This window comes from Poecilia reticulata, chromosome 20 (assembly GCF_904066995.2).
Source record: "Poecilia reticulata chromosome 20, P_reticulata-male-v2, whole genome shotgun sequence".
Lineage (NCBI taxonomy): Eukaryota > Metazoa > Chordata > Actinopteri > Cyprinodontiformes > Poeciliidae > Poecilia > Poecilia reticulata.
Window position 1 is genome coordinate 20,786,846 of NC_088849.1, and position 13,825 is coordinate 20,800,670.

At 38.2% G+C, this 13,825-nt stretch overlaps 2 protein-coding genes across 2 annotated transcripts; both read left to right on the forward strand.

Moving 5' to 3' along the window:
- LOC103456798 (ADP-ribosyl cyclase/cyclic ADP-ribose hydrolase 1-like) lies at positions 1–2,593 on the forward strand. Its single transcript, XM_008396549.3, has 8 exons — positions 1–159; positions 250–370; positions 453–588; positions 674–747; positions 1,228–1,301; positions 1,854–1,937; positions 2,192–2,275; positions 2,373–2,593. Exons 1-8 carry the CDS (start codon positions 5–7, stop codon positions 2,428–2,430), a joined length of 786 nt encoding a protein of 261 aa, XP_008394771.2. The 5' UTR covers positions 1–4; the 3' UTR covers positions 2,431–2,593.
- Positions 2,594–5,263: 2,670 nt separating this feature from the next.
- Positions 5,264–13,323, forward strand: LOC103456797 (TNFAIP3-interacting protein 3-like). Its single transcript, XM_081601986.1, has 10 exons — positions 5,264–8,754; positions 9,433–9,536; positions 9,635–9,719; positions 9,890–9,961; positions 10,040–10,105; positions 11,440–11,553; positions 11,632–11,760; positions 11,852–11,929; positions 12,468–12,593; positions 12,680–13,323. Exons 1-10 carry the CDS (start codon positions 8,752–8,754, stop codon positions 12,782–12,784), a joined length of 882 nt encoding a protein of 293 aa, XP_081458112.1. The 5' UTR covers positions 5,264–8,751; the 3' UTR covers positions 12,785–13,323.
- Positions 13,324–13,825: the final 502 nt, after the last annotated feature.

Sequence of the window (13,825 nt, forward strand, 5' to 3'; positions counted from 1 at the left end):
TGCAATGGGGTTCAAAAAAAAACTGGCCATAGGCGTTGGTCTCCTTTTTCTGGCCGCTGGGATCGTGGTTCTACCAGCAATTGTCCTTTCTCCTCAAACGTCTCAGTTCAGGGAAACATTCATGCGGAAATGTCAGGCTTTCCCAGAAACCATCCAAAGGTAAAACCTCTGCTTAGTTTTTTTTTTTTTTTTTTTTGAAAAATGCATGCAGAGAAAAGTTGCAGTGTTTGGTTCTGCTTTGACTTTCAGATGTGAACAGGTATTAAATACGTTTGAGGAAGCCTACGTCGGACAAGACCCGTGTAACTTTCCGGAGGAAGCGTACCGGCGGCTCTTTATGGAGAACCCCTTCACACATTCATGTGACAAGGTAATTGATTCTGGTTATAAAGCTGTCAGTGTAGAACGTCCAGGCATAATTTGCAAGTTTTGACTTTCTTGTCTCCTTGCAGACAATGTTCTGGAGCGACACAAAAGATCTGGTGCATGGGTTCTGTAAGGAAAGGACTCATTTTGTGTCCCTGGAGAACACGCTGCTAGGGAACATCATGGACGGCTTGACGTGGTGCGGAAAGAAGAACAGCAAAGGCAAGAACGTGTACCGTGGTCCACAGTATGATTCAGCTGCTGGAGGAGAGCTCACAGGTAACATCTGGTTCTGGTTTGGTCGTAGACACTTTCTTCTACTTGTGTGAAAGGTGTAAGAACAACACCGTGTCTTCATTCTGGGTCAGAGCCTCTTCAGATGTGAGTACTCCCAAAAAATGACTGACCAAAAATGTAGAAATGCTTTCAAGTTGGATTAATCCTTCTGAAATCTTTCAGAATTAATATTTCGACATTATTATTATTATTTTATTTTTTTTTTTACAAAGAAACAAGTTCTAATTCTATTTATATGTAACTTCAACACAATGATCAGTGTGTTTTCTGGAGGTTTCTCACACAATGTGGACTTATTATTATTATTGAAAAGTTTATTTATTTCAGTAACTCATTCTGTAGATTAATTACACACAGATGTTTTTAAGTGTTTATTTATGATTATGTTAAAATAAACATGACATTTGAAGTTAGAATATTAAGTCAGACCGATAAATACTTTTAACTAGCACATCTATTACGTGCTAAAAATAGATGCATTTTTGATCTGACAATCTTCCTCATCAAAATGCCTTTTCTAATTTATTGATTTTTTTTTATTTTGCTTATTTACTGTTTGTACAGTTTGCAGACTATGCTTGTGGACATGCCCATGTTCTGCTAAACGGAGAGATAAGCAAACCATTTGATCCCACCAGGTGAGCTTGGTGTGCAGTGACACGATATCAGAGAAATGAAATGAATAAAATGATAATCATGCAGAGCGGAGCTTTTTATCTGCTTATCAGATGTACCCGGTAAACTTTCAACAATTTGCAGCAAATATTTTCTTTCAAAGTAGAGTGGCTTTAAAGTTCATAAAAGTGCCAAACATCTACAGTGTTGCGCCATTTGCAGCACCTGGAAGTGATTTGTTAGTATGAACAATTGTTTTTTTCTTTACCAAAATTGCAATTCAAGCACGGTGCAAGTTGCTCGATGTAAACAAACAACAAGGAGTAGTTTCCATTTCTAGGCCTGTTCAGATTGTGCAGTGCATTCAACCACAGTGCAGCTCTGAGTTTGATGGTTTTAGAGGGTTGCTGTTTCCTGTTTGACCTCTAGATGTTATTCATTAAAAATCTGTTAACATACATATACATTTATTTTTGTACTTATTTTTATTTATTTAAATTTATTTAACACATCTTTACAGAGCACACGTCTTCACAGTACTTCCTGTTTTATTGATATTTTTTTTGTCCTGCCAGTTACTTTGGCGCTGTTGAAGTTAAGAACCTCATCTTTCCCAGAGTGAACCGCCTGACTGTTGTTCTTGTTATCGAAAATAATAAGTAAGATTTTTTTCCCCATATCTAGTTGTTTGCTATAGTTTGTTCATTTGCTCTTTACTTTGTACATGCTAGTTTTACTCTGAGTTTGTGTCTGATAGTTATATACCTCTATGTGTATTTTACGCTCATAAAATACTTCAGTGTTCAGTTTGTAATATGAAATGACAAATTATTTAATAACTAGTTTGAATGTGTAATAGTGATAAATAATATACCAAGTGTAACTTTTTCATTTGTGCTTGTCTTGTTCTCAGTGCAGCTTGTAGCCATGAGTCTCTGAAGGATTTACTAAACGTTCTGAGTCCAAACATTCATTACCGCTGCCATTCAGTGACTCGGCAAGTTCAACCTAAACATATTGCACTGTAATCATTTTAATCAAGACATGCCTTCAGATATTAATGTAACTATGTTGCATTTGGTCTTTTACCACAGATCCAAGATACTGGAGTGTATAAAAACAGGAACAACCACTGATGCCTGTTGGACTTAAAACTACAAGCTGTAAAACTACAAGCTTAACAACTTAAATACATGTAAAAATTGTTTTATTACCATTTGTAATTTATATTTTATAGGTTGTGTTTTGTGTTGCAAAGTAGCTTATGAAAGTGGATTTTGACACTTATTCAAATTAAACCAGATTATTCAATGTACCTTATTGGGATTTTATGGTATCAACAAAGTCGTTGCTCATTATGAGGTAGAGAGAAAACAATGCATTTTTGAGGCCATTACTTTAAAATCACTTCTCTTGTCACAGAAGTACCACAAAATATCTGAATGCAACTTTAAGTCCATCACCCAGCCCTAAAATACAGTTAATGGAGGTTCTACAAAAACACACTAGGTTTTTTATTTCTATATGTATCTTTTGCAGTTATGTGGTGGTAATAGGAAAATGGTTTATTTATATTTTTTTCAAGGGACTAAAATGTAATCAAATGAAAATATCTCCATAATAAAAACACATCATTCTACTCTTTAATTAGGGAGTAGAAATTTAATCAGTTTCTTGCCGTTATTACCAAATTTTCTAAGTTGCATTGATGTAAATAAATAAGCCAGACCTGATAAGTTACCTATTGTAGCAAGACATTGATTATTAATAAACCCCTTTGACATGCAGACAGTGAGTGTCTGCTTTCTTTCTTTCTTTCTTTCTTTCTTTCTTTCTTTCTTTCTTTCTTTCTTTCTTTCTTTCTTTCTTTCTTTCTTTCTTTCTTTCTTTCTTTCTTTCTTTCTTTCTTTCTTTCTTTCTTTCTTTCTTTCTTTCTTGTGAAACTGCAACTTGACACCAAAAAGGTTTGCAGACTCGGGCGTTTAAATATGTGTGAACTTGCGAAACCGCCAGACAGACAAGAAAGTCTTCCAACAAACAAACTGTCTGGTCCCACTCACCTCTGGGCTTCGATCCGTGGGCGTTGTCCACAAAAGGTCTCGCCCATTTCATGTGTAAACAAAAGGGGAGCACCTGTTGCGCAGTTGGCAAGATCAAAACGTCGAGTGCACAGAGAAACGTGTGCGAGTCCCTCGCAGTGGGAGTAAAAGTGCTGTGGCAGGAAGAAGGAGGCTCACTGACATGGGCTGAACCTCCTCTTTCCTTTCTGGTGACTTGCTGGTGTGTCACACGTACCGTAAAAGGGGCCTGAGTCGGTGCTGGGAACAAACGCTACCCAGGTGCCGCATGAAGAAGGCCCCTTCATAAAAACCACAACACGGCCCTCTGTGATGTACTGTAATGTCGGTAAACACGGTGACAGTTTGAGTCACTCATAAAGCAACATTCATTTTAAATGTGTTTTTTTTTTTTTTTTTTTTTATGTTCTGCTTTTGAGACAATGGCAAAGTGCTGATGTGGCATTACTGAAAGCTGTGAGGTCATTTTTCGACATCTGTGGATATTTGTTCTCACTGACATGAATCTGAACTTTATTTTTAAATCACTACCGTCTTCCTTTCTGCGTCCGCTCGCTTTACGAGCAAGAGTCGCTCTCGTGCAGTTAGTTGGAAAAGCTTCACGGCCTCCTTCGGGCGCAGGGACGTTGACAAAAACAGAACATTTGCTTCAGGTAAAGCCTGATCAGAATGACTGTGAGAGCGTCTCACAGTTAAATCCAACACGACCCAGAGAGAAGAGACTTCCAGTGATCTTTTTTCACTTTGTCTCAAACCGAGAACCAGGAAGAGGTATTTCACCTACTTACTCATGAGGTTAGATTTCTCAGTGGATGTTATGGATTTTCCAAAATGATCAAGCATCGAACCACTGATCTGGACTGTTGGTAGCTTTCTCAGAAGAAAACAGAACAACCTGTGTGGTGGGGAGGGGGCGGCTGGAAGGAGGGCGAAGGAGGGATTCGCTTCACGTAGGAAGACATTTACACAAACACGAGCAGAAAGTCAGAAAATGAAAGAGAAACCTACAGCAGCGTTCACACTGGAGTTAATGCTACTGAACGGTTTTGGCCCAGTTTAAAGATGAGTTTTTAGGAAGAATCAGAATCTGCTTTATTGGACAAGATTAAGGCCAATACAGAAGGAATTTGACTTGCCCAGACATAAACTATAAGTATATAAACTTTAGAGGAAATAAAAGGAGGATAACGGAACAATACATACTAGTGTTTGCAGCCAATTTGTTCATTAAAAAACAAAGAAAATTACAATATTACAACTTCCACACACTTCTGCATGCCTCAGCTCACCTTGCTTGTATTTGCAGCATATAAGAAGTAATAAACATAAGGCTGTAATCATAACCTTACAAGTCATTTCTATTATTTTGTTAAATTTACTAGTTTTCCTCTTGCCTTCTGCCTTCATTTTTTAGTTTCCATCATTTTGCTTAGGCAAAAAAAAAAAAAAAAATCTATATGTTGGTGTTTAAAACCAACCAAGTTTTAAACAAAAATGCATAACATTATGTACAGTTAAGGCCGAAATGATTCATACCACTTACAGGTTTGGGTTTAAGGTAATATTTTGGTCTTACAAACACGTTTCTTCTGACTGAAAGTAACATTAACATTTTCAAGTGGCTCAGCAGGAGTTTGGATTTGAACCTGTGAAGGCAATAAAAGTTTAGCACAAATTATAAATAGTTATATATACAAGTGGGAGAATGCAAAAAAAAAAAAAAGCAAGTAAACAATTATTAGGCTAATGTAATGCCTGTAGCAATTTTTAACTGATTATTATGAAGCATAGTAATCATTTTTAATATGCCATTTCTTTATAAAGTGCAATTAAAATCGGATTTGGTATTTTCTTTTCAAAACTGATACCTGATTTACATGGTTTTGTTGTCTTTTGAGAGATGCTGTCTCATTGAGAAGCAACATTATTGTTGGATGAAAAGTAATTTTTTCTCCTTTAGTAAAATGTTTTAAATTAAAACTATTAATAATTTTAGCAAAATGTTTTTGTTTTTTTTCATGGTGTTTCAAAATGTTACACAATATCCACGCCAGACTGAACTCTTGCATTTGAATAGTGACCTTACTTCTGATCACAGACTGTTTTGCCTCCCAGTTTTTGGGAAGTTATCAGAAATGTAATTTCTGAAAACTATAGATGTAGTTTTGAGGGCTGGTGGAAGCACGCCATTAACCGGCACTGCCTTCTTATGTAAGTGTGTTTTATTTTTAAAATAGGATATGTTGCTACATTGGTGTGTCAGCATGAATTATATGAGGACATTAAGGGAAATCTGAGATTTTTAATATTTCGTAAATGAATCTGTTGGGCGGCTAAAGCATACCGGAAACATTGGCCAATAGTAATTTGTTGAGGATATGCAAAACCGCATGTTTGTAAGGTTTCATGTGAAACTGTAAATGAAGAGTCAAAAGGGCACCTGCTGACCTCATACAAGACAGGGATGTAAATTCACTGTATTAATTATAGTTGTCTAACTGAGAAACAAAGTTGCACTATTGTAGTTTTAATGTACAGATGACACCAGATATTTACTGTAAACACACATATTTCTACTAAGTGTCTGACTTTAAAACACATTAAACCTTTTCCGATTTATTTTTGCTTATAAAGTTTCAGCAATTAAAACAAATCCCTAACAAAATACAATGGTTATCTCTACAAAAACAGCTACAGTTTTGTCTGCTCTTTTTTTCCACGCTGAACATTAATTAGTCTATGCGACGTTAACTCCGAAGAGTTAGCATCCAACTTGCTTTTAAAAGAAAACACTGTCCAAGCAAATCTGTTCTAATGAGAAAGACATTATTGTTCAATAAGCGTCCATCAGCAAAACTTTCATCAGTCTTTGCAATAAATGCCAACCAGTCTTTTGGATCACAGTGGAAGAGTTTGGGCCTGTTCTTTGCCAAAATGTCTTAATTCAGCCTCGTCGGATGTTTAAGTTTGCTCCCTTTTGCTCGTTTTGTTCCATCCGAAGGTGGATTTTTATGGTCTGATTTGGATTATTCCCCTGATTCATAACCTTTTAGTCGACTGTGACATGACGTCACACCTCGTAACTTTTTACAGACCCGACAGATGCCAGTAACTTTGTTTCCCATCATCATTTAGTTTATTTAGATCAGATGATTTGCTGATTTTTGAGAATGATTTATCCTACGTCATCTTATCAGAAGGGTACTATTTTAGGATTTGTTCTTTTTCATTCTGCAGACGTGACAGAAAAATCAACTACTGATAGAGCCAAGTTACTCTGGATTGCTTCTTTTTTTTTTACCCAGATAAATAAAATCAATTAATTTAAATGTATATTTTGTATTTACTCAGGTTATCATTGTCTGAGTTTAAAATTTATCTGAAGAGCTCAAATATTTAGGTGTGAGAAAAAAAAACAGAAGTAGTGTTCAAAGGAGCCAATACTGTTTAACATCCCTTTATTTATGTGGTTCTGCTAATTCACTTTTGAAAACACTGAATATTTCTGAACTGTTTCGTATTTTTCTTTTGTTTTCCAATTTGCCACAACTGGAAAGGAACATGTTTGTCTTATTTGCTGGAGTTTTTCTTGTTTCTCTCTTCTTTTTTTTTTTGACATTTTGAGAACAAATGAAACAAAAAATTCCTAAATGTCTTTTATCCATTCAGCCTGAGACGTCGGAATGTCTCGGCGTAAAAACCGGGGGGGGGGGGGGTATCCGGCAACATCGGTTTAAAACCCCTGCCAAAGCCTGGCAAAAATAATAACAAGGACCTTAACCAAACAATGCACACAAACACAGCATAATGTGTGTTTCTGTGAGTTTTAATCCAGGATCCTTGGGAAAATACAGGTTTGGTTGCTTGTTTTGGTGAAACGAAAACTCCAACCAAAGGATGATGGTTCAGGTAATGGATCCTTTGCTCTAACAGTCTGAACAAGATGAAAGGGGCCCACCTTTCTGTACGTAGGGCAATGAAAAGCCACGGATCCTCTGCTTACACATGTTTCCACAAGAAATGGTAAAGAGCCCCTATGGGTCCAGTCCCCAGCCGCCGAGTTTACTGGAGGAGGAGCGGCGACGTATTTTCCCCTCTCCTTCTTCCCTGAAACAAGGCTGCTCTGACTCAGCAACTTTGAGAACAGGCTGTGAGTTTAGATTATGCAATAAGATTAGCCTGAGCGACGTGTGATTTTTCCCTTAACCCACCGCTCTGTAATTTACTTTTTTTTTCTTTTTTTTTGTTTTTTTTGGACAGTTTCATTTCAGTATTAGTGGCTCTGAAACGTTTTGTGTTGGCTGAGCAGCTGCAGTCAAACCACTCAGGAAGTCGAAAAGAAGCGGTGCTGACACAGTTGACACCCAATAACTGACTACAGGAAGCCTACTGTAAGAAATGTAGATGTTTACATGCTAGACGTGATTGTGAGAATAGATCTGCACCTGTCTTTTTTTTCCTTCTTTGTTTTCTTTTTTGTGGTTGCTTTGAAAATTAGCTTCCTCGTCTTTAATGTTGAATCAGCCTCTCTCAACCTTTAAAGGTTTTGCATTCATATTTCTGTATGACACGCCTTGTTTGTGCTCCCATAATTATGGGGAAAATGCTGCTGCTGCTGCTTCTGCTACTCTTTTGGAAATAAATGGTGATTAAACATGGTTCCCATTTTTCTTTAAAAAAAATGTTCAAGGTTGGATGGAGAGCATCTATGAACAGAATTTTTTTTTCTCTCATCTGATTCTCACATTTGACCTAGTCAAAGTAAGATGGAAGTTTTAAATAACGTGTTTTGTAGCCTCTGACAAGTAAAAATGAACTAAAATAAAAACAAAGCTATTCCAACAGCATGATGCTGCCACCAATATGTCTTACAGAGGTGATCTGTACTCTTACATTTGTTTGCTGTGATCCTTTTGTTGCCGTTTCCTACAAAATGTGTTCAAACTACACATAAGTACTTCAATAAAAGTGTGAAACGTATAATTTTTTGGAAGAAAATTGCGTAAATTCAAAACAAATGACAACCAAAACAAACAAACAAACAAACAAACAAACAAAAACCTCCTGAACAGCTGCTTTCGTATTGCCATGGAAACCTCCGTGCTTTATTTACGTAACTTTTTGCAGTGTGATCGCAGACTTTTCTCTTAGTCATCGATTAATACTGTAAACACTTGGCAAATTACCGCACGCGCAGTTTTGTACTTTCCTTTCCTTCTCAAACTCTGTCAGCGAGCGCTCGTGAGGGAACCCCGGCGCCGCTGATTGGACGGCGCCGGCTTTAACACGTCACAGGGCTGCGGGATTAAATTTAACCGGCGGAGGCGAGGCGCAGTGGAAGCAGAGGCGCTGAAACAGACACCTGGCCTGGTTGAAGACGCCCCAAGATTACAGCATGGTGAGTTCATGCGCTGTACTTTTAGTTCTGACCGTTTTATGCTATCAGATATGGAATTTATAGCAATCTGTATTGTTTTTAATTTAATTATTAGCGTGATAAATTTAAAAAAAAAATCGCAACAATATGATTTGTTTTTTTATTTTATTATAATTTTTTTATTTACTTTTTAGATTTTATCTTGAATTTATTTAACACAAGTTAAATAAATGGTGAAAAAGCTTGAAATTACGTCCAATTCGATTGAATTCGAAGCATAAAATTTGAAAGAGGTTATTTGAGCGAGTTGCTCGATGCCGTTTGAGTGAGACAGACTGCGAAATAAGGGATGACTCAAAGCCTTTTGTAATGTCTAAATGGAAATATCTGAACTGCCACGGTGAAGCAAACATGTGGAGGTGAGAAGATTTTCTGTGGGTTTGAACCGGATCTCACTCTGAATCACGTTCGAGCTGTTTCTGCATCAGCAGCACCCCAGCAGGTTCTGTGGCTCCTCTGTTGCAATGCTGAACTATGATTTACTGGATATTGTTGAAACTAAATGCATAACTTTGCATTTTCTGTACATTTTTTTATTACCCACGACCAGGGGAGAGTAAAGATGATGGCAAAAGTAATTATTATTTTTAATGTTCAGATCTTTATGTGATATTTTGCCTGGTTTTTGTATTCTTACAGTCTGTGCACAGAAACACAGGAGACATTTCGCCTGCTGAGACGTCAGAGGCCACACAACACAAACAAACCCACCGACTGTATCCAGCACTGCCAAATATAAACAGGTGAGACTCTTTACGTCACCTCCTAAATCTGAAATGACAGATTTATAGCTTTGAAACCAAATCATGTTTAATTATTATTATTATTATTATTTCTTTAGATTTGAGGTTTGCTTGCCTCTCGGCTCCACTGGGGAAAAACTTTGCGCAGCTGCTGAGAGTCACAGCGAGCAGAAACACACACAGGTTGGTGAAACCGGGCCGTTTTTCGGTCTCATGATTCTCCCCGTACTGCAACAATACAGCAAAACTTCCAGAGCTGTGTAAAAGGAAGTTTTATGTTGCACAAATGCCTCACTCTTGGATGCTGCATATTAATGCTTCCTCATTTTTTTTCTCTCATCGGTGTGATTCAGTTGGAAGAGCCGCTCAGCGGTTATTACGCCATGAAAGAACAGATTCTCATCTTGGAGCAGCAGAATAAAGAGGTGTGAACATTTCAGAATTGAGTTGGATCAACTCATGCATTAAGTTTTGTTGCTTACAGAGTTCTCTTTTTTTTTCAGCTTCTTGCTATTAACAATAAGTGGGCAAAAGAGTACAGAACAATGGTGCAGTATTACATGAAGAAGGTAAGGACCGCAAAGAGTTTTTCTCATACGATACATATACACCTCTTAAACTTTTTGGGATTCTGCCTTATTTTGTTGGATTTTCCTTTAGTTTTCAACATGTAGTACACATGAGAAATTGACTGACGTGGTTTTAGAGCCAGGGCTGCACAGTGGCGCAGTTGGTAGAGCTGCTGCCTTGCAGCAAGAAGGTTCTGGGTTCGATTCCCGGCCCCGGTCTTTCTGCATGGAGTTTGCATGTTCTCCCTGTGCATGCGTGGGTTTTCTCCAGGTACTCTGGTTTCCCACAGTCCACAAACATGACTGTCAGGTTAATTGGCCTCTCCAAATTGCCCCTAGGTGTGTGTGTGTGTGTGTGTGTGCATGGTTGTGTGTCTCTGTGTTGCCCTGTGACAGACTGGCGACCTGTCCAGTGTGACCCCGCCTCTCGTTAGCTGGAGATGGGCACCAGCAACCCTCCCGACCCCACTAACGGACAAGGGTGTAAAGAAAATGGATGGATGGGTTTTAGACCCATTGAGACAGAAGTTTTACATTTTTGCCCATTCTTGTTGGCATAAGCAGCTAAAACTCAACCAGATTGAAGGTGTCTGGAAACATCACTTTTAAAGTGGATTTGAACTTTGACTAGGCCATTCCAACCCATAAATAGTCTTTGACCTGATTTGGATCTGGATGTTTGGGGGATTTTGTTCAGCTGGCCGATGAACAAGCTAAGTTTTTGTTGTTGTTTTCTTTTTTTTTTGCAAACTCGGGTAAATTTCCTCCCTCCATGTTGGTAAAAAGTATTCCCATGGTTTGATGTTTCACCCTGTGGTTGGTGTGCTGAGCGGAATGAGAAATGTTTGTTTTGGGCCACATTTTGGATATTTTGCATGTAGCCCAAGTGTTGGTGTCATCCAACCAGAGAACCACGTTCGCCATGTCTGCTGTGTTTCCTATATGGTTGTTGGAACTTCATGTTAGTTTCTTTCAGCAATGGCTTTCTTCCATGAAGACTGTATTTGCAGAGTAAATGAGTGATAGTTATCCAGTTGACAGATTCGTTTTAGATTTGGATCTCTGCAGCTCCTCCAGAGTCACTTGGCTGCTTTATCCAGATTCTGTCCAGTCATGTTCCAAGTTTATAGCCTATCTATGATTTAAACTTAACCCCAAATGCAACAGCACACGTCCATGTTTAGATTTAAACCGTGTATAATTTTCCTTCAACATAACAAACCATGCATGACTTTGTGTTTTTGCCATAAAATCCCAGTAAATGTCAAAGCAGTTTGGTACTTTTTATTTAATTTAAGGTTATTTCAGCTTCATGGTCTGCTCTTTATTCACAGGTCCAGTTTTTGAAAGCATTAAAACAAGAAGGTGTCTCTGAAGAGGAGAGAAGCGATGAAGAAGAGATGCCTGTCGTATTCTGTAAAAAGGAAAATGTCCATAAAGGCACCCAGGTAAATGCACCGGACAAGTTTTCAACATTATAGTTTTTATTCTTCCATTTCTGAGCTCCATCAATTCATTTAATCCAGCCTGGGAAAGACGGAGTTCGAACCGAGTTGCGCACTGCAGAGGAGGAAACCGAAGAGCTGCGAGCGCAGAACCACACTCTGACCCGCAGGTGGCAGCATCAGCAGGAGGAGATCAGGAGGCTCAACAAGGTCAGAACTCAGTTTCACACACTTTACTCCTCCATTCGGCACAGAGGCGTGTTTACCGGCTGTAACATCAGCTTCACTGTGTCCCCCAAAGGCCTTAGAGGAGACTCTTCAGAGATCTCAGCCTGTGGAGAACAGCAGTGAAACACTACAAGACATCTGGAAACATCAGGTGAGAAATGATCACCGTCCGCTCCTCAAAGTACTCAGTGAACGTGCATCTTATGCGACTTTTTTGTGTTATTTTTAGCATAACTTTGGCTGTGTTGGGGAAAACTGCATAATATTTTGTATAGTGAGGAGAGAAGTGACTAATTACATTCATAAAAGGAAGTTATGAACACATTGATGTGTATTATTTTTGAGGACATCTGTCTTTTAGGCTCAGGTGCACAAATAAAAAAAAAAGAAGAAAAAAAGTCCAAATAAAATCCATCCGTTCATAATCTTCTGCTTACTGGCGTCGGATCACAATCACTGTTTATGACGGGATTTATAAACACTGCTTATATTTTGATTGACAAACTCTGAAAAAATAAAAAGCTGACAATGTGAGTAACCACTGTTTGTAGTGTTATATACATATACTGGGTCATAAAGTGTGTTTATAAATGAAGCTCTTCATATCAGGGAGGACAGAGTCAAAATAAAGTGCTGCTACGACAGTCTGAATCATCGCCGCTCGATGTTGTCGTTGTTGCCCGTTTTAGGCTGAAGTCTACAAGGAGGACTTCCTGAAAGAGCGCAGGGACCGGGAGAAGCTGAAGGGGAAAAATCTGGAACTGGAGAAGCGATATAAAAAGGTTCACGACGAGCTGCGAGTCTTCAAATCCCAGGTATTTCAAACGAGTCTTTTTTTTTCCACTTGTAATTTTCCGAGTCGAACCCGACGGATGCTGACGTGGCGTTTTCGCTCTTCCAGGTGACCCTGGCGCAGCCGGTGCACCGCTGTTCCTGCACGAATCGACCCAAACATCCAGACAGGGGGCAGCAGCAGCAACGCTACACTTTCAGCAGCAAAGACTGAATGAAACGTTTAGAGTTTTGAACCGTGATGTTTCAGTGGATCTCGGTTGGAGGAGGAGGTCCGGAGAGAAGAGCCTTCAGAAGGACAACCTGCAGCAGCTTCAGGCTACTGAAGGCACAGAAAGTGTTGCGCTGTCAAAACACTATGACGGATACAGACTTCCAGACGGATACAGATTTCCAGAGAATGTTTTAGGGCATCTTAGCATGTCTGCAGGAAAGGAGGGAATAAAATGCAACCATAATGGTTTGCTTTATCACATAGTAAGGAAAAGGAGCTGAATCTATGCTGCAACTACAGCTTATAGCATCCGACTTCTTATACACTATTGACATTTAACCACTTTTAGTACCTCGCATTTTGCTTTTAAAGATTGGAAAAAGACAAAAAAAGAAACTCTAGGAAGTACCTGATGAAGTTCTTTGTCAAAATAAGTTTTATTTTATAGAGTATATTTATTTATTTAGGTTTGATGGATTTAATGGCACTTGTATTTTACATAGTTGTTTATTTATGAAGAAAATAAACATTTGTCTTTACTTTTTGACTCTGCATATCATTCGAGAAATACTGCTGACTATGCATGCAGAATTTAGTCCAAAAAAAAGATTTCTATATTTTAATTTAAATTAAAATCATTAATTCTGTGCATGGAACTAAAACACACGTCTGGTATCAGTTATTTTTAACTAATTTATAGTTCAGCTGAATGACCAGATATGTTCATTTTTTCTTTAATCTGGTTTATTAAGAAAAGACGCAAAGAAAACTAGACATCGTACTTGCAAGTAGTACCTTGCAAAAGCTTTTATAGTTATTGAACTATAAACATTCCAAAAATGTTGGAGGGAAAAAAGCCACATCTTTTCCAAATAGATGTTCACTGATGCATCCATTAAATCTGACTGAGCTTGAGTTTGTTTTGCAAAAGAAAATGGCCAAAAACGGGGAATCTTTCCAAAAGCTTTAGAGCTTTTACTGAAGCCAAAGGTGCTGCAGCAATGAAAGATGAATGTAAATGAACAGCAGTTCTTAAGATGA